The sequence below is a fragment of the Acomys russatus genome, chromosome 13 (genome assembly GCF_903995435.1).
Source record: "Acomys russatus chromosome 13, mAcoRus1.1, whole genome shotgun sequence".
NCBI classification, from domain to species: Eukaryota; Metazoa; Chordata; class Mammalia; order Rodentia; family Muridae; genus Acomys; species Acomys russatus.
The window spans coordinates 60,122,523-60,142,113 of record NC_067149.1 but is presented as its reverse complement, the minus strand read 5'-3'; the positions used below and the strand labels follow the sequence as shown (position 1 = coordinate 60,142,113).

Here is a 19,591-nt window from a genome sequence, read left to right as displayed (position 1 = left end):
TTTTTGCGGACCACAAGCATCTGACTACCTTTGTGCTGGACCGGAAAGATGCTATGATAACTGTCGATGATGGAATAAGGAAGCTGAAGTTGCTTGATGCCAAGGGCAAAGTATGGACTCAAGATATGATTCTGCAAGTGGATGACCGAGCTGTGAGCCTGATTGATTTAGAATCAAAGGCAAGTTTATGAGGCTTATGCTATTGTTTTCCTTCAGCAATGTACCAGAAATATCAATGCATTCAATCAGGACAGATTCTTGGAACATGAGTGGATGTTTGACACTATTCAATATTTATTTAATTTTTTTTTTTAGAATGAATTGGAGAATTTTCCTTTAAATACAATCCAACATTGCCAAGCTGTGGTGCATGCATGCAGTTATGATTCCATTCTTGCCTTGGTATGCAAAGAAGCAACCCAGAGCAAGCCAGATCTTCACCTTTTCCAGTGTGATGAGGTTAAGGTAAAAGACTCAACCTCCCATTATTTCTGTGTGTGTGTGTGTGTGTGTGTGTGTGTGTGTTTTCTGTGCATGTGCATGTGCATGTGCATGCAGGTACCCAGAGAGGCCAGAGGGGTGTGACAGATCCCCAGGAGCTGGGATTATAAACGATACGTGAGCTGCCTGATGTGGGTGCTAGGTGCTAAATTCCCATCCTCCACAAGAACAGTGGAGGCATTTCCCAGGTCCTAGTTCCTCCCATAGCCTGCATCAAAAATGTTCTGAAGCTTTCAAATGACCCACCATGGTCACTCAGCTATTAGGTGTCAGGGTTTAAGATGCCGGGAATGTGATAATGAAAACCAGCACCTAAGTGTCTTCCCTCATTTTCCACTCAAGTAAACAAAAGAGGAAGGTTAATAACTATGTTTAAAAAAAAAAAACTCAAGGCATGATGCCTCTTACTTGTCATTCCACCACTCAGGAGTGAGGCAGGAGAATTGCTGCTAGTCAGAGATCAGCCTGGCCTTTAGAGTAAGAGCCTGTTAAAAATTAGGAATCAAACATAGATGTGTGTTGTTTATCTGTTTACAAAGCATAGATGATGTATGAAACTCTTATCAGGGGCCCTGCACATATAACTCAAATGAGATCAATAAAAAATCATGCTGCGTGGATAAACGATAATTAAGTGTGCTACAATTCTGTTTTGTTCCTCACTATCCTCAGAGCTTGTATTCTTTCAGTGAGAGACCTAGACTGTCTCATAGTGTTGATTTCAAATTTACCATTTAATTATGTTACTTGAAACTTTGTTCAGGATTTATAATCTCTATAGGAAATGAGAAACAGTTGTGCATAGTTACCAATAATAATGTGCTAGCACCTCCAGATTTTTATTTTACAGTCTAACTATAATTTCTAAATGAATATAATTTGTGACACTTTTTTGAGCCTTAGAATTTATCTTCAGCATTGGATGTCTTAATTTTCTGAGTTGATTTCTTTAAAAGAGAAATTACCTTTGGTTGTTTGGCACCTGGCCTAGTTTCTCTTCTGCTACTGTCCAGAATCAACTTAGGGAAGGAAACGGTTTATTTGAATTTATAGCATCGGGGGTTGGGGGGGGGGCAGGAGTCTGTCATGGTGAATTGTCATGGGCGCACACAGCAGGTGTGGTAGCAGGGACAGGGTGCAGAGAGAGTCAACTGGAAGTTGTCAGAGACTTATAATCTCAAAGCTCTTCCTGAATAATGTAGTTCCTGTAACAACTGCCCAGTGGGGGCCCAGTGTTCATAAATCGGAGGAACAGGTCTCAGTCAGGCCACCACGGCATGCTCCCAGAGCAGAGCTTTATTTGTAACTTTTATCTTGTAGAGAGATTTTAGACCAGCACAAAGGATCGCTTGATCTTGTCAGAATTTCTTTGACATTAAACCGCAGCATATGAAGACTGTTGTTAACAGTATATTTTGCTTTGTTTTTTCTAATTTTAATTTATTCCATAGATGATTATCAAACTCTTACTTGAAAGGAACTGTGTTTTTTAAGTAACTTGTAGTTTGATGTTCATCAGCTTTTTATGTACTGTAACTTTTGGAATTTATGAATTATTTTAATGACTTTAAGGATATATATACACACACATACATATATGTGTATATATATGTGTATGTGTATATATGTATGTATATGTGTGTACACACACACACACACACATACACAAACACACACTCCCTCTCTGATGCCACACTCCCTTTGTGAGGCATGCCTTTCTTGCTAACTTAATCCAAGTACCTTGCTATGAGGTGTAACTAGTTTGTGTGTGGAACATCTTGTGATAACACTTTTTGAGTTTAAATTTTTATTATGGGATGCCACATGGTACATTTGCCTCCTTTATGATGATAACTTTCTTCATAGAAGTCCAAGGTTCTAGACACCTCCAATTTTAGTCCTCCATATAACAGAGGCCTTTGGCCTTATGTTGGACATCTAGAATATGTTGGACTAGAATGTTCTAAGGGAATGACACTGTCCTGGGATCCATCACAGTGTAATCTTATTTCAAACCTGATTCAGACAAGGCTGTTTCACCTAGCTTTCCTCAGAAAATTAAAGGAGAATAAACAAAGGTTGGGGGTGATGATTAATGGATGAAAGGCTTGATGCACATGTCTAAGTACCGAAGTTTGAATCCCCAGAACCTGTGTAAAGCCAGCTGTGGAAGTATGTGTCTATAATCCTTGCATGCCTCCAGGGAGATGAGATGCAGAGACAGGAGAATTTTTTTGTAGGGCTACTCAACCAAAAGCCTGCCTCAGGCAAGGTCTGAGGTGAAAAACATCACCTGAGGTTGTTTTCTGACTTGTACCACTGTGCCTAAGCATGCATGCGCGTGCACACACATACACACACACACACACACACACACACACACACACACACACACACACACTTTCTCCTTTCTCTCTCTCAAATAAACTGGATGATCTTGAAGATTCCCATCAGTTCTAAATTTTTATGCTCATCAGTGCTTACTGTTAAAGAACACGTGACTCATATGTCTGAGAAAAATATACATAATTACACAGAGCATACAAGCACAAAAATAGAAAATGAATACATGAGCAACAGCCTTATATACAGTGAAAGTTACAAGCTACAAATAAATTTCATAACCAAGAAAAATTAACACCTTCGTTACAAACCTCCCTTGGATTCTCAAGAGAATCTAATCAATGGTCTTGTTGGAAAAATAGTGGGAAATTTCATGGTGGCAGATTGTTGATTCTTACCTGAAATGGAAAAATAAAGTGGTTATGCAAATGGATGCAATCTAGAGCTGAGATCCACCCTGTGGCTGCAGTGCTGTGTGAACTTTCCATCACTGTGGCAAAGCACCTGAGCTAAGAAACTTATAAAGAGGGAAGATCTGTTTTTCCTCCTGGTTTTGGAGCCTTCTATTTGGTACCTTGCCTTCGTACCTTGATAGAAAGGTCTATGGGAGGAAGAAGTGTGTGGTAGAATTGCTGTTCACTTCATGGAAAGCAGGAAGTGAAAAGAGAGAGACAGGAAGTATCTGGCAACCCCACTGTCCTCCTTAAGAGCACACTCCTCTGACCATCTCCTGTTTGAAGGCTGATCTGGCCTTTAATGTGTGGCCTTGCAGCAACACTGCAGACCCAACCATATGTGTAGGTTTGCCTTAAGCTCGGGCGTCTCTGTTGGGCCTGCCGATTGTTTTTGTGGGTTAATAGACTCCCCTGGGGCAGGGAGGGGAGGGACCCATCAGCCATGAGCCTGCTTCTCCCACCTCTTTCCTTTGTGCATTTGCCTTTTTATATTGGGCTCTTGGGAAGGAATCTGGACTTAGATTAACCTTAAATTCAGTATTTGAGTTCTGTCACTATAAAATTCACTATTACAAACCAGAGTCATATTTTTAAGGCAGATGTTAAAACTGTCTTCCTATCTGCATTACACCAAGATGCTTACCGATGCAAACAATGCATATGGTTTTTTTTTTTCTGTTTCAATCTTTATATCAAAACTCAGACAAGCCTGTGGCCTTCTGATAACTCATCTCTCCTTGCAGGCAAACCTAATTAGTGAGGATATTGAAAGTGCGATCAGTGACAGTAAAGGCGGGAAACAGAAGAGGCGACCTGAGGCCCTCAGGTGAGTTTGTAAAATGATAGGATTGGATAGCACGTCTGCTCTTTGCTCCTGAGGGTTTAGAGCAATCATTCTCAATAGAGGTGAATCATTCACCTTTTGTGTGTGTGTGTGTGTGTGTTACAGAATATTTAAAAACATTTTCTTTTTTTTTCTTTTTTTCTTTTTTTTTTTTTATTAATTTATTCTTGTTACATCTCAATGTTTATCCCATCCCTTGTATCCTCCCATTCCTCCCCCCCCCCCATTTTCCCATTATTCCCCTCCCCTATGACTGTTCTTGAGGGGGATTACGTCATTCACCTTTTTAAACCACAACCTTTACTCTCAACTAGCTTGCCCTTACCGCCTTGTCAGTCCCCAGCTTCCTCATCTCCAATTCTGCATCCTGCACAGCTTCTCAAGATGACCCAGGATCACTGCCCCATGTATAAACCATGTGTCCAAAAGCTTTTAAAATATTATATGACTTAGACAAAAATTCAACGTTGTTTCCCATGAAATTTAAATTTTTCTGTATTTCTGTGTCTCGGCAACTTAGCAGCAGCCACGGTGGAGTGGGTTGGCAATCCGCCTTTCCTTGGCGGTTGTTTACTCCTGAGGCTGAAGGGGAAACCCCACCACTTGAGAGAACTAAATGTTGTCACAGAAGTAGAGACAGCAGCAGCCCAACTTATTAATTTGCTTTTCACTTTTAGGATGATTGCCAAGGCAGACCCCGGAATCCCCCCTCCTCCCAGAGCTCCGGCCCCTGTGCCGCCAGGGACTGTCACACAGGTGGACGTCAGAAGCCGAGTGGCAGCCTGGTCTGCCTGGGCAGCTGACCAGGGTGACTGTAAGTACCCAGAGCTACTACTGAGGAACCACAGCGTTGTGGTGTCACTCAGTCTTTCACATTCTTCTGTAGGCTACAGCTCATTGTAAGGGATTAAATCTTTGGTGTGATAAAGTTAAGTCTTGATTTCTGTTAAGGTTATTATCCATGAGAATTCATGCCAGCCATTTAATACTCTGTGAGGGCCGCAGCCCTTTATTTACTACCAAGAGAGGAAGTCTCACTTGACTCCCAGTTACAAACACGATAATAGAGCATGTGCCAAAGAGAAGCCCAAAAGCCCAAAATACTGTAGTCACAGCCAGCATAGGAATGTAAGCGTCAGTGTCAAAGAACATTAACAGCTTCTGCTTTAAGAATTACATACATTTCTAACAGTTTACTTTGTTTTTAAAATGATTTTTAAAAGTCGAGGATTTACAGTGGCCTGTGATTATTGTGAACTTAAAGTGGATTTTAGTGGTATTGTTTGCTGGAGGATGTCTGGATAGTTGTTGTTGTTGTTGTTGTTGTTGGTGGTGGTGGTGGTGGTGGTGGTGGTGTGTGAGAGAGGGCGGGGTGTCAAGATTGTCTTGATGTGAAGAGAAGACATCTTAAGTTAAAGATATCTTAAATAGAGATGTAGGAATGTGTATGCAATCTAATATAATTTTACAATAAAAGAATTTATACTCAGGTATTTCTGAACTCTTATTAGATTTGCTTAAAATATTCCTGGCATTGTCATCTGTTAAAATTACAATGAGACAAGGTTCAACTTCTAGCTTACTGCTTATCCAAACAGAGTAACCTTGTCTTCCAAAAACGAGTTCAGCAGAAAGGTAGCAGTGGTACCCGAGACCCCCTAAATGTTTTGTAAATAAACATCTCTGCTCACTTTGTTCCCAGATGATGTCATAGAGTCTCTCAGAGACCCCTTCTTTTCCTCCTCTGAGACATAGTCTTCCCGTTTAGCCCTGTAGTTTGTGGGTGGTCACTAGGTAGCCTGGGCTAGCCCTGACACGCCTGCCTCAGCTTCCAGAGTGCAGGGATTACAGGCAAGAGCCGCTACATTTGGCCCCCTTTGGAGTTAGTTCCTAATGGCTGTGTTTCCGGTTTAGTTTCCTGTCTTCCATGGTACACCGTACCAAGCAAGCAGCAGCCATGTGTAAAGTAGCAGCTAACTGGCAAGCTTGGCTGTGTGCAGATTGATGAGCTCGAATAGTTACAGCTAATAAAACAGTTACATGTGGCCCAGTGATTCCTGTTCCTTTTTGCATGTGCTCCATGTGTCTGGACAATGTTAGCATAAAGGAGAAATTGGGGTTCTGAGTTTTCAGTGTGTTTTGCCAGTTCTCTGCATCAAAGCTCATGAGTCATGATGATGCATCGTGAGCACTATCTCCACCCCTCGTGATCTATTGCTCCTGTCCTAGCCATATGCCTTTGAATTTAATGTACTCTGAAATACTTGCACCAGCTGTCAATGTTACCACAGTGTTAATTGACTCAACCTCAGGAAGGAATCTGTGATGGAGGTCTCATGACTAACATTCACATTTGAGCTTTCTTAACATTTTTGAATGCTTTTGAGACGTGTATTCAGTATTTATCTCAAGGCATATGATTTAAGATCAATGACCCAAATGCTGTGGGTTTTATGCTTACTTTACAACGAGAATTGAGAAATCACTATGCTCTCAGAATCGCAGAGCTTTTATTATAGTCACAAGATTGGGATGTGGAGGGACTAGCAGCCCAGGCTGGGAAGATTGTTCAATTGGTGGAGTACTTGCCATGTTAGCACGAGGAGCTGAGTCCCATTCCCGGTGCCTAGGTGAAAAAGCCAGGTATAATGGCGAGTGTCTGTAATCCCAGCTCACAAGGGGGAAGAAAAGAGATCCTAAGGCTTGCTGGATAGCCCAGCTAGCTCCAGGAATTGGCAACTTCTGGGCTCAGTGAGAGACTGTCTCAAAAGATGGGTAAAATAAGATGGAGATCGATACCTAAGCTTGACCTCTGGCTTTTGTTTTTGTTTTATACACATGCACACACATATGCACAGGCACCCCCACAAGCATTTGTGTGTGTATACACATGTACATGTACAGGCACACACACACACATGTACACATATATGTGCATGCAGACGCATACACACACACGCGCAACTATCAACTCTGTTGCATTGGGACTTATTTCATCATCGTTTCACAAGAGAGGCTTAAATGCTGGTTTGTTTCTTCTGAAGAAATTAAGAACGCTGAGTCAGGCTTGGCTGTATTGAGAGCTGACATAGGCAAGAGGCGGAAGGGAGGCATAACAGGCAAATGAATCTTACATAGGTGGGCAGGCCAGTCTACTTGCTCTTTGTGCCCAGTGTTCCTGGTACCTGTGGCAAACATGTCACTCATGGGCCATGAGTGTCCTTTGACTTGCTTTGCAACTGGAATTCTTTTCTCGCTGCTTCCACATTTTCATTTTAATGGGACAGAGAAAGTCTTACAATTCTTCTTTCCTTTTAGTCGAGAAGCCCCGGCAGTACCACGAGCAGGAAGAGACGCCCGAGATGATGGCGGCCCGGATCGACAGGGACGTGGTGAGTCCAGCCATCAGGGTTAGGTCATCAGCCCCTCCGCGTTGTAAAGAGGGGGAAGTAAAGACACTGAGACAAAAGGGATTTAACAGAACAGGTTTGCAGAAAATATATTTTCTCTTCTCAGTGTTCATTATGTCCCTTGAATTTTCCCTTAGCCACCTTTTCCCTCCTAGTATCTAGCTAGACTTTTATCTCCCATAAGATATAGCCCTTAGCCAGTTTACAAAGGGAATAAACCTGAAGTGGGGACATGGTCTGGTTTTACTTTTTTCATAGATTGTGATTCATAGTTGAGATCTCCTTTTAATATTTGTTCTCACCGGGCATGGTGGTGCCACGCCTTTAATCCCAGCACTCGGGAGGCAGAAGCATGTGGATCGTTGTGAGTTCAAAGCCAGCCTGGTCTACAAAGCAAGTCCAGGACAGCCAAGGCTACACAGAGAGACCCTGTCTTGAAAAACAACAACAAATATATATATATATGTGTGTGTGTGTGTGTGTGTGTGTGTGTGTGTGTGTGTGTGTGTATCCATACATATATATATATTCATACACACATTCTCTTGGTTTGTTGAGGGATTTTAGGAGTTGGGAGGTGGCAGCTCCGGCTCAAGTGCTTGCTTCAAGAACACGAAGAGCCCCTGAGCCCCCCATCTCTCTCTAGCCCTAGACTTTAATTTTTATATCACAGTATATAATACTTAAATGTTCATCAGGCCCTACTTTCTAGTCTTTAATATGAAGATTCCTTCCTTTACACTAGAGGAAGCTAAGACTGAAATATAAAAGATAATTGGAATGGTCTCTAGTGGGCATTTGTTTGCTAAGTCTGCTCTGTGGAGCAGTCATCTTGAGGCCTTTTGTTGCCCATGGCCTGTGTGTTTTAGGTTCCCATTCTATAATAGGTATGCAGTAACATTGTCAGAGCCTTTACGGTGCAATTATTTGCAAAACAAAAATGCCCAGTGCTCTCCTAACAAAATGTTTCTCCAAACCCCGCCCCCAGCTTTGTGTGGGGAACACTGTGGGAAAATCAGGGCAATTTAAAGTAATTAATAATGATTACATGTGTGAATGCTTCCTTGATAACATTGAAAATGCAGCAAAATTAAGCTTGAGAGAGGCATAAAGGTGAGACTTCAGATGTGTATATATATGTATACACACACACACACACACACACACACACACACACAGAGAGAGAGAGAGAGAGAGAGAGAGAGAGAGAGAGAGAGAGAGAGAGAGAGAGAGAGAGATGTTTTCTTAGAAGTAATGATGAATTTGAAGAAGTGGTCATTTTTCTCTTCTGTGCTAACTAGCGTTATACAGCTAGAGCAAAATTAGGTTTTCTGTAGTTTTTATATCTCATTCTATTATTTCCAATTCCAGCAAATCTTAAACCATATTTTGGATGACATTGAGTTTTTTATCACAAAACTCCAAAAAGCAGCAGAAGCATTTTCTGAGCTTTCTAAAAGGAAGAAGAGCAAGAAAAGCAAGAGGAAAGGACCTGGAGGTGAGTGGGCGGTCCTCGGTCTAAGGCTGTCGGCCCCACGGGTGAGTGGGCGGTCGTCGGTCTAAGGCTGTCGGCCCCATGGGTGAGCGGGGCTCCCTCACTCTCAGCCTGGGTGAGCTTGGGCCATTCTAAACAACTACACTGTGCTAAGCTTGGCCCAAGGTCTGTAGTTTAGGCACCATTGGAGGTTCAAGTAGAGGCAAAGAGCTCATGTTGGTTTCAAGCTGTCTCTACCTTTAAGTCACATGACTCCGAGATTGGGCAGTGGCCATCCATCTGTAGCTTTCATGAGTGGGTAAAAATTGGTTTCTGCTCCTAATGCTGTTCTTTTATGTAGAGTTATTTCATTGTAAATATACAACCGATTTTTAACACCAAAAGTTTACTTTCTCATCAAAGTATTTTGAAATATCAATGGATTTGAATCAATAACACAAAACTACAAGTTGTTCATTCACATTCAGAGTTGCCTAGAAGCAATTTTGAAGCATGGTGCTGAAGTCCAGTGTTTGAAATGTCTCAAAAACTGGGCCTGGAATCCCAGCACTCAGGAAGCTGATGCAGGAGGATTATTCTTAGTTCCAGGACAGCCTGGGATAAAAGACCTTGCTTGTCTCAAAATAATACTAATACTAATTGTAAACAAAATGGCTTGGAATGTATAAAAGTATGTATAAGGGTAGTGTTTATATTTCCTCTGGCAAATGGCACAAATTGAATATATAAAAGAAGAGTTAGTGCATCTCTCACTCATCACAGCTGACTTCAGATCTTCCAGTAGTCCCTATGAGAGTGTACCGCCTTCATGTTGTCCTGAGTGTGGATGGCTGAACATTCATCTCCGCCACACATTTTGTAATGAAGCATTCTGTGGTGTTTCAAGCCCCCTCTTCTGTTTTTTAAAAAAGTACATTGTGGCTCCAGGTCATCCAAGCTTAGAACCAAAAACTTCATTTTTTTTTTTCTCGAGCTTATAGCTGCTTTGTTTTATTTTTCCAATTTTAACTATATCCACTTTATTTCAGTCTTGTAGTCAGCATCCAGTTGAAGCTGTCATCACGTTGACCCAGCTTGAAAGCAGTTTTCAACCCTCTAGTCTTCTGTACTCTAAGGAGAACCAGTCAATCAGCCACTCAGTCAGTCACTCAGTCTTTCAAACATGCTCTCATAGCTGGCCTCAAAGTTGCTGTAAAGTTAAGGATGACCTTGAACTCCTGACCCTTCTTGCTCCACCTCTCTAGTAGGGTTACAGGCGTGCTACAGCTGATAGGACACTCTTCTTAGACTTCTAAGTTGGAGTCCTTAAACTTCTGTCCCGCAGCATGCATAGCTCTATGGGCTGTTGATTGGAATGTCACTTCTTACCTTGACATCCAAGGTCAGCCACAATATAAGCAGAGTCTGCGTCCTCATTCTCACATTTCTCTGGATTTATGTTGCTTGTTTTGTGTGCATGCACTTTCTCTTTTACTCCAGATGTTATTTTAATCTTATCATGCTATTTCTACAAACTACTCTGGGGGTAAGGATGGGAGTTGGGGGAGGTGGGCAGAGCTTTTCAAATCCCTTCTTAAAAGTTATTTGGAGCACTCCTTCAATCCCAGCACTCCAGATGCAGATGTGAGTTTGAGACCAACCTGGTCTATAGGGCTAGCTCCAGGACAGCCAGTGCTATTATACAGAGAAACCCTGTCCTGAGAAAAACAAAGTTACTTGAAAGAACTTTTTAGTATAGCATTCATGATCTCTGTTGCCCAACCAATCCAGTCTCCTGCAGTAACATTAGGGAAGTAACACACCTGTTACTTTGTTCTATTATTTTTCAGGGCCACTGAAAGCAGGGCTTGTCACTTACTCAATTTTATAGTCTTTATAATGGTAACAAGAATTCCTGGAACATAGGAAGGTTTCAAGTCATATTTATAGAACTGAATGAGTCATTGGGAGTGTCTACTGGTAGAGGAAGCTATTCAAACTTAGGATCTTCTTAATTTATTGGAATAAGAGGTATTGTAGAGTGAAGTTCCACATCTGGCATAATCTTCCAGCTGTGGACACAACTGTAGGGTTCTTTTTTTTTTTTTTTCATTTAATAAACTTTTTTTGTGAATCTGTTCTCATCTGCTCTCTGCTCTCTGCTCTTTTTATTTATTAGAGGGTGTTTTAACACTGAGGGCAAAACCGCCACCTCCTGATGAATTTGTTGACTGTTTCCAGAAGTTTAAACATGGATTCAACCTTCTGGTAGGTGTACTTTATTTGTATACAATTGGAAGAAACAGATGGAAAAGATCAAAGGCTAGCCAAATGCTCCTGAAAATTAAATTAAGAGATGCCATTGTCCCTGTAGATTTGTGGGTGTGTGTTTTGATTGGCTTTTAGTTATAACATGAGATGGCAAGGCATGCGTGTTGGAGAAATTTAGATCAAAAGCAATGCCAGAGTTTCTTGGCTGACTACCCTTCCCCTCGTGGGCTGCACGCTGATAGATCCTCTCTAAGCAGAAGAGCCAGGAAAGAAGTCTCCTTCTGGTTGTCATTGGGCTGCTCTTTGTCCTTGAATGATTGCATTGCGGTGATGCGTTTGTTTTCTTATTGTCACAGGCCAAGCTCAAGTCTCATATCCAGAACCCAAGTGCTTCAGATCTGGTTCACTTCTTGTTTACTCCACTGAATATGGTGAGCGTTAGTGGCTTAAACACAACCGTTCTTTGTATGTCTTCCACCCAAGGGTCTGGATTATTTAGCTGTGTTTCTTTGATTGTCTTACATGGGTCCTGTTTTTCTACCATGTGAATAATCTCTGAAAATGTAAAGTTGGAGAGTTTAAAAGAACACACTCCTCACTTACAGCTGGGGGCTTGGTACACACACGTTTACATTACAATAGCAGTTTATCCCAACCTAGTGTTGTTACAAACATCTTGTTTTCCAGAACTGGGAAGATTCAATGGACTCATGTTTAGGAATTCACACACAAATGTGCTAGGATTTACCGGGCAAGGCAGAAATATGTTGAGTGGCTATAAATGGCTCATTCAATCCAAAGAATAGATGACAAATTTATTTATTTTTACTTGTTTTGTGCGCGCGCGCGTGTGTGTGTAAGAGAGAGAGAGAGAGAGAGAGAGAGAGAGAGAGAGAGAGAGAGAGAGACGTCCTAAGAAAACAGAAGAGGGCATCAGATCCCTTGAGCATAAGTTTTGAACAACTTGTGAGTCCTCAATCAGGTCGTCTGGAAGAGCCATACTTGCTGTTAACTACTCAGCCATTTCTTCAAGCCTGGGTTTATATATATATATATATTTTTTTTTTTTAATTTTTTAATTTTTTGGTTTTTTGAGCCAGGATTTCCCTGTGTAGCCTTGACTGTCTGGCTTTGTTTTCTAATGGACTGACAAAGGAGCATGAACATCGTTCTCAACATACGACTGCTCTGTCACTTATATAATTTCCCCCTCTAAGGGCTAATGGTATTGCCATACAAAGTGCAAAGTAGCCATTTCCCCCCATTTTGTAACATCTGAAGATTTGTATCATTGAGTTCTTTAATGTTAATCGAAACCAGATAAAACTAGATAATATTTCTCATATGTTTTTATTAAAGTTTTACGAAAAGAGAAAAATCAAGGAAACAGAGGCATAGACGTCCTGCTGTCTTCCCAGAGATGACTAGGAAAGCCCTGAAGGTGGATCTGAGTGCAGCTTCGCTTTACATAGGCTAGACTCAGTAGCATTGCCAGCATGGATGGAGGAGTGATCGCTAACAGATCAGGGCCTGAAAGTCTATTGTTTCTGTCCTGGTGACGTTAACCGTTGCTGAAAGTGCCCGCATATTGTCCTGTATTGAATTTCTAACAGCCTAGTCATTGGTCTTTAAAAAATCAGACCAGGTTGATTTTGGTTCCAGCAGTTGGCAATCCTGCACTCCTGAGACTGAGGCCTGGGATCAAGAATTCAAGGACAGCCTAAGCTACCTTGGCTTGAGAGTTGCCCTGAGCCTTAGAAGACCCAATCTCAAAAAATACAAAGCAGCAGAAACAATGAATCAACAAGATCCACCTCGTCCAAAGTGGAAGAAATCAACCCTAGCTCACTAGCAAAATTTTATTCTTTGTTCTTTAATACCTTTGATGGTAACTTAGTGTTATCAAATGCTCACAAAAAAAAGCTCTGGTTGTCCATTTTCTTTCTCATGGGGTTGACATAAGTATGTAGTAACTACCTCAAGTCATATCCCTAACTCACAGTTAGCCCCAGTGATCAAGCTGCCCGTCTGAAAACATCTACTCGTCTTATGTTTGCCTTCCTTCAAAAGGACAACTTATCAGTGTTCTTGCCATAACAATGCTGGGGTTGCCTCAACGGAGACACTTTACTTGGTCAGGGAGCCGAGGAAGGATACTTATTTAGGGCTTCCCTATGGAAGACAGTGCTGAGTGTTTTGATCGATTGCAAGCCCCTCCTCTCTACGTTCAGTGTGCCTCGTGTCCATGGTGCATTGACGTGTGTGCGTGTCCTCTGGATTTCTTGATAGGAAACCACAGGCTGTAGCACTTAGTGCTTCTCTAAATCTGTTTCCTCTCCCCTCTGCTAAGCCAAAGGGCACAGCAGTCTGCTCTCTCACTCTTTTACTCTCTGCATGTATTCTGCAAGTGCTTATAAGGCTAGACATTAAAAGTTGCAGTGCCAAAGTTGGGCATGGTGGCACATGTGCCTGCAGTCCCGGCACTTTCAAGGCTGCAGTAGAATAGTGAGTTCCAGGCTGGTCTGAGTTACATGGTAGACTTTCTTTGAGAAATCTAAAACTACAAACCAAAAAGAATTGACCCTACCATGTCGGCGCACACCTGTACTCCCAGCACCTGGGAGCCTGAGGCAAGGTGATTTCTGTGAGCTTGAGGCCAGAATAGGCTACACAGGAAGTGAAAAATCAGCATCGACTGCAAAGTGAGAACTTGTCTAAAAAAAAAATCCAATCCAAAGACACAAAACAAAACAGAAACTCTAGTGCAGTTGGGGTGAGTTGTGTTCCAGTAAAGTCAGTTTAAAACTTTCACCCACCATCTTTTCTTCTCAGTGTTGGAATTGCTTCCACCAGTGATCTGTCCTCTTCAATTTAAAGACAGTCGCATCAATAAAAATTGGGGAGAAAAAGCTTTATGCTCTAATGTAGTGTGTCACTACTGTGCACAAATTGTTTGAGGACCGCGTGAGCCCCATATCAGAATCGTGCTGGTGTTAATGATTCCCGAAAGATGTGACACCTGAGTTGGATTCTGGGTGGAGGAGAGGTCTCTAGGGGAAATAGAAAAGCCCATTTTTACAGAGGCACAAAACAGCATGGCCTACTCAGAGTCTCTGACCTGAGAGATGTTGTCTCAGTCTAGAGCCATTCAAAAGACAAAACAAAAAACAAACCAAAACAAAACTAAGCACCCAAACACCTCTTTTTTCATGTGGCACACCTCAGAGGGGCTAGATTCTAACAGTCTCTCTCTATCCCTTCTGCAGTGAGATAACGAGCCTCCCTCAGCCAGGCCATGGCTCCTGGGAGGCGCATGTGGAACGGCTCTCAGACACAGGGTTGTCATTGTTTTTGCTTATCAAAATATGCACCTGTTTCCCATCGGCCATTTAATTGTCCATATCAAATCAGGGAAATATCCTAGAATTGAATTCTGGGGAGCATGGAGGGGGGACCACCTGTCACTGCACCTCTCTTCCCCATCCCTCTCCTCACCTCACCCCCCTCTTCTCTCTTTCTCCCTCCCTGCCCCAAGTCCATTTCAATTTTACACATCTTGACAGACACAGTGTGAACTGCTGACTGAAGGCTTCTTTCTCTCTTATGTCAACAACATTCTTTCCTTCCGCAGCCATAGTTTTCCATGTTGGCATAATAGATTTGCTATTTGCAATTGGTATCCTAAAAATAACAGATGATTAAGTTAGTACCTAAGGAGTCTCAGCATAGCCATTAGCTTACAGCTGGGAAAATAATAGATGCTTATAGCCAGTATGTAGGTGCTATGATGTCCTTAAACTATTAACTTTATACATTAATTCACCCTCATTCTGGGTAAGTCAGTTTGAGAAGCTGTTTTTCACTCTATAATATGTTACACACCAAATTTTAATTTGAACATATTGAAATAGTGCTTAGTTTTGGGATTGATTTTTGTGCATAAATTTCAAGAGTATACAATCATTTTCTTGCTAAAAAGATTTGTTCTCCATCTAGGTGGTCCAGGCAACAGGTGGTCCTGAACTGGCCAGTTCAGTCCTCAGCCCACTGTTGACTAAAGATACAGTTGATTTCTTAAATTATACAGTCACTGCAGATGAACGGCAACTGTGGATGTCACTGGGCGACACATGGATAAAAGTCAGGTAAGCACGCGGAGATCAACAGTTAGTACCTCGGATGCTGTGAGCACTCCCTGCCTGTTGCACTAAGCCAGGAAGGCAATTATGTAAGATTCTGTAAAAAGAACTACACGTTCTGGGATGAAGAAGTGGATGTCACTGAAAAACTTATTGTCAACTTGGGCCAGCGAGATGGCTCAGCGGGTAAAGGTGCTTGCTGCCAAGCCCAACAACCTGAGTTCGATCCCTTAGCCCCGTGTGGTAGAAGGAAAGAACTGACTCAACATGGTTGTGCTATGAATTCCAGGTACATGCCATGGCATGTGAGCCCGCCCCCAACACACACGCAGGCATGAGTTGACTGAGTAAAGGTAATTTAAGAAATTAAAATTAAAAGCACGCTGCCAAGTAAAGGAAGTGTAGTGTGTGCAGAAGGGGAGGAGTGGGACATAAGTTGACTGTGATCCACTGGCATGGTGACGTGAAGGGAGAAGATGGAGAGAAGAGGGAAACTGTTTCTCAGGTTTTAAGCCAGCAGCTAACAATCCAACTAGGAATACGTGTGTGTGCGCGCGTGCACACGCGCACACACACACACAATCCTACAAGCACACCATGCAATGTGTGTTCTCCCATGTATTTTATAGCAATACTACTGATATTTCTGCTCACAGATGAAGAAATAAGGCTCAGAAAGGTCAACTCATTGGCCTAAACCCACACAGCATCTTAAGTGAAAGATGTTCATAATCTCCTTGCTAAGTGGCCTTTCAGTGGGATATGTAGTGTTTCCATAAGTGTAGAGCAGTTGACGTGTGGAGAAAGGTTAGAAGAAGAATGGTGTGACCAAGGAGGCATCCAGAGCTAAGCAGGGTTGGTTACAAAGGCTCCACAGCTGTGTTAATGAGCAGATCATGAAGGCTGTGGAGGGTGACTAACGCTGTGAAAAAGAGTATGACATAGTCACGTCTAGGTTTTCCTCCCCACTCTTTCTTACTCTGCCTAACTTTGAGAAACGTTTTATTAAGTTGCTGATTTACCTGCCCAGGCTAGTCTTGAACTTACTATCCTCCTGCCTCAGCCTCCCAAGGTGCTAGGGTTACGGGACTGCACTACCAGGCCCATGCAGTTGTTTTCCAAAATCAGTCCACTGTGGTCAGGGACAAAAGTTGCCACAGGCAGAGAAGCCTCGTGGGGGTGTTAATGGTGTAGCACAGGCTCCTTAGGAATCAGCCCTCTCTGGGGTTGGAGCCATCACTCATTGCAAAAGAGACATGGGCATAAATTTAGAATCATCATTTGCCCGTTATCAAGAGTTGACACCTGCCAAGCCAGGCTCATCATACAGCCATTTCCAGCTTCATGCGACACCACTTCAGCATACTTTATTTGATCAATGCTTTTTCTTTTCCTGTCCAGAGAAAATAACCCAGTGTAGCGACCACTTAGCAATTGGTCTCTGAAGGTTTGTTCTTGCCTCTGTGGAGGGCCAGTCTAAAAGATGCGGACCAATTCATCACTGCTTTCTTTTATTGCGACACATACAAGACAGTCCCACTTACCTGCTGGACTTCAGCTCCTGTGTATGTTCGGATATGATTTGAATTCTGTTTTACCAAAATGAAATTCTTTAAAGTACTACATAGTGTTTTCCATGTTGCTAATACTATCTGAACATATTTGTGTACATATCTAGAATAGCCATGTAACGTTCGATTTACATTTTAGGATGTTCTTTATATATTCCTTTAAAAATACTTATTTTTATTTTATGTCTATATGTGAGTGTGTGCATGTGTGTATATGTACCACAAACATGCCTGGTAGCCACAGAAGCCGGAAGGGATTGGAGTCCCTGGAACTGAAGTTACATGCAGGCGCTAGGAACTAAATCTGGGTCTTCTGGAAGAACAGCCAACACTCTTACCTTATGAGCCATCTCTTTTTTATATATTAAGCTGTATTAAAGTGGCTTAAACATATTTGTAAAATGTTAGATTTATGCTGTTTGTGATGTTATACCAAATCTAGGCTATTTTTTTTCTACCAATGAGGCTTATTAAATCTGTCACATCTCATAGAATATAAAAATAGCTTGGGGTTTTCAGTGACTTTGTTCTGAGCCCTAACCGCACAATCAGAAATTTTAACGATGGTTTAAGTAACTGTATCAAAAGGAAATATATAGTTAGCATTTAACATGGGGCAGCAGTCACAGCCGATCCTGATGAGTGGGGGTTGATAGTGACCATAGATTAGTTAACTTTTCTCCTTAAAATGAAGCTTGTACATTTACTTTATAAAGTTGGTCGTCCGCTTCATTTTAGAAAAATTTGCAGTTAAAAAAAAATATGAACCTTCCTAACAGTCTTGGATGGCTCTATTTTCAAAGGTATCTGCCTCACCCCCACCCCCACTGTCTTAGTGCTTAAAGGGACTGAAGGGAGAGATGAGCACTGGAAAGGGCTTTAGATGCTGCTGACCTATGCTTTAAATACTTAATTTCTATTCTCATGCACAAATGTTAAAAAGCATACACCCATGCAGAGCATCAGGCTCCAGGAAAGTTAGGAGCGAAACACGGAAGCTGAGATTATCCTGCAGAGTTGAATCACTCTTTCATTTGGTTTGAATTACTGGAATATAACGCGCGCGCGCGCGCGCGCGCGCACACACACACACACACACACACACACACACACACACACACACACACAACCTATAACATATAAACTTGATGTCATCCTACAGAGCAGAGTGGCCGAAGGAACAGTTCATCCCACCTTATGTTCCGAGGTTCCGCAACGGCTGGGAGCCCCCGATGCTGAACTTCATGGGCGCACCCACAGAGCAAGACATGTACCAGCTAGCCGAGTCTGTGGCTAATGCTGCTGAGCACCAGCGCAAGCAGGACAGCAAGAGGCTGTCCACGGAGGTGAGGATCCATCACGCTTGGTTTCTGTGGATGGTGTGATGGTCACTGGGAGTCATCGTTTACTGGAGATCAGTCTAGAACCAGTAACTAAACGTCCTGAGTCATCTGAGCAATTGCTTGTGTTTATGATGGTTGGTCAGCACGTCGCTTCGTCTACCCCAACTGGGTCAAGAGCTTCCATGTTCTGTTCCTCCCTTGACCCTATTCTCTGTCAAGGGCTTGCTCACAGGAACTGTTTATCCTCTTTCTGGTATCTTTTCACATCTTTAGACCCTGAAGACAGTTCCCTAAAACTTACACCCTTTTGATTTTAAGCAACTTCTTCCAGAGCACCACAGTCACTTCCTTCCTCCTTCCTTCCTCCCTCTTTTCTTCCTTCTCTTCCTGTCACCCTCCATCCCTCCCCACATCCTACTGCTCTCTTCTTTCCACTTCTGTGCCACCTTCCTCTGTGTCCCTGTAGTTACTGCCCCCACTGTCCTCCCAGTCCCTTCTCCTGTTCCACTGTCCTGACGTGTGTAGAGCGCCAAGGTTTGTGTGCACTTCAGTCTTCTGTCAAATGCCCACGACAGTGTTGCACCTGCAGATATACCAGTGTGCTTTATCTTTCAATTATTATTAAGCTTTAAAGTATAACCCTGTTTGGGGAGCAAATTAGAGGACTGAAATTGGGCTTATTATCATGTTCATTATAAAGGACATTTCTGTGAAAAATTTTTTTTTGCCCTATTGGAAAGGAAAATTGAACAGTGTTTAAAGCTCAACCAATTACAAATGGGATGCTTAAACCCGTGAAATTATGTGGGTAAAGTCTAGAATGAAAAGCTGTACTGAACAGCAGCTAGACACACCCGAAGCCCAGGTCCAGGTCACTCCTACTCCTTCCGTTTAAAATTCCTTTGGTGAGTGGATTTGTAACATGGCAAATACCATGCGAGGACAGGCCTTAGCAAGCCTCATCTCTGACCACTTTTAAGGAGACACATTCATATAAGTCAAATTGCTTAAACTTATTCCCTTGGACAAAATTGTTTTTGGACAGTGGTGTTATATAGAAAGTGTGTTGCATTCTGTAGGCTGGAAAGATGGCTCAGCAGGTACAGAGTTTATGTGCAAGCAGGACGGCCTGTCACCCAGCTGCAGTCATCCAGGCCTCACGATCAAGTCAGGTGCAGTGACGTGCACCTGGCATCCTAGAGCTGGGGACACAGAGACAGGAGGATCCCTGGAGCTCACT

The 19,591-nt window shown here is 42.4% G+C and overlaps 1 protein-coding gene across 4 annotated transcripts in view; it reads left to right on the top strand.

Moving 5' to 3' along the window:
* The window catches only part of Eps8 (epidermal growth factor receptor pathway substrate 8), a 169,631-nt gene that overhangs the window by 120,674 nt on the left and 29,366 nt on the right, over window positions 1–19,591 (top strand). For all 4 annotated transcript variants that reach the window (XM_051155513.1, XM_051155514.1, XM_051155512.1 and 1 more), the window contains 10 exons: window positions 18–179; window positions 316–465; window positions 4,043–4,125; window positions 4,821–4,957; window positions 7,462–7,535; window positions 8,925–9,051; window positions 11,207–11,295; window positions 11,655–11,729; window positions 15,295–15,443; window positions 18,171–18,354. In XM_051155513.1, the coding sequence (XP_051011470.1) occupies window positions 18–179; window positions 316–465; window positions 4,043–4,125; window positions 4,821–4,957; window positions 7,462–7,535; window positions 8,925–9,051; window positions 11,207–11,295; window positions 11,655–11,729; window positions 15,295–15,443; window positions 18,171–18,354 (1,230 nt within the window). The remainder of the gene's footprint in view (window positions 1–17; window positions 180–315; window positions 466–4,042; window positions 4,126–4,820; window positions 4,958–7,461; window positions 7,536–8,924; window positions 9,052–11,206; window positions 11,296–11,654; window positions 11,730–15,294; window positions 15,444–18,170; window positions 18,355–19,591) is intronic.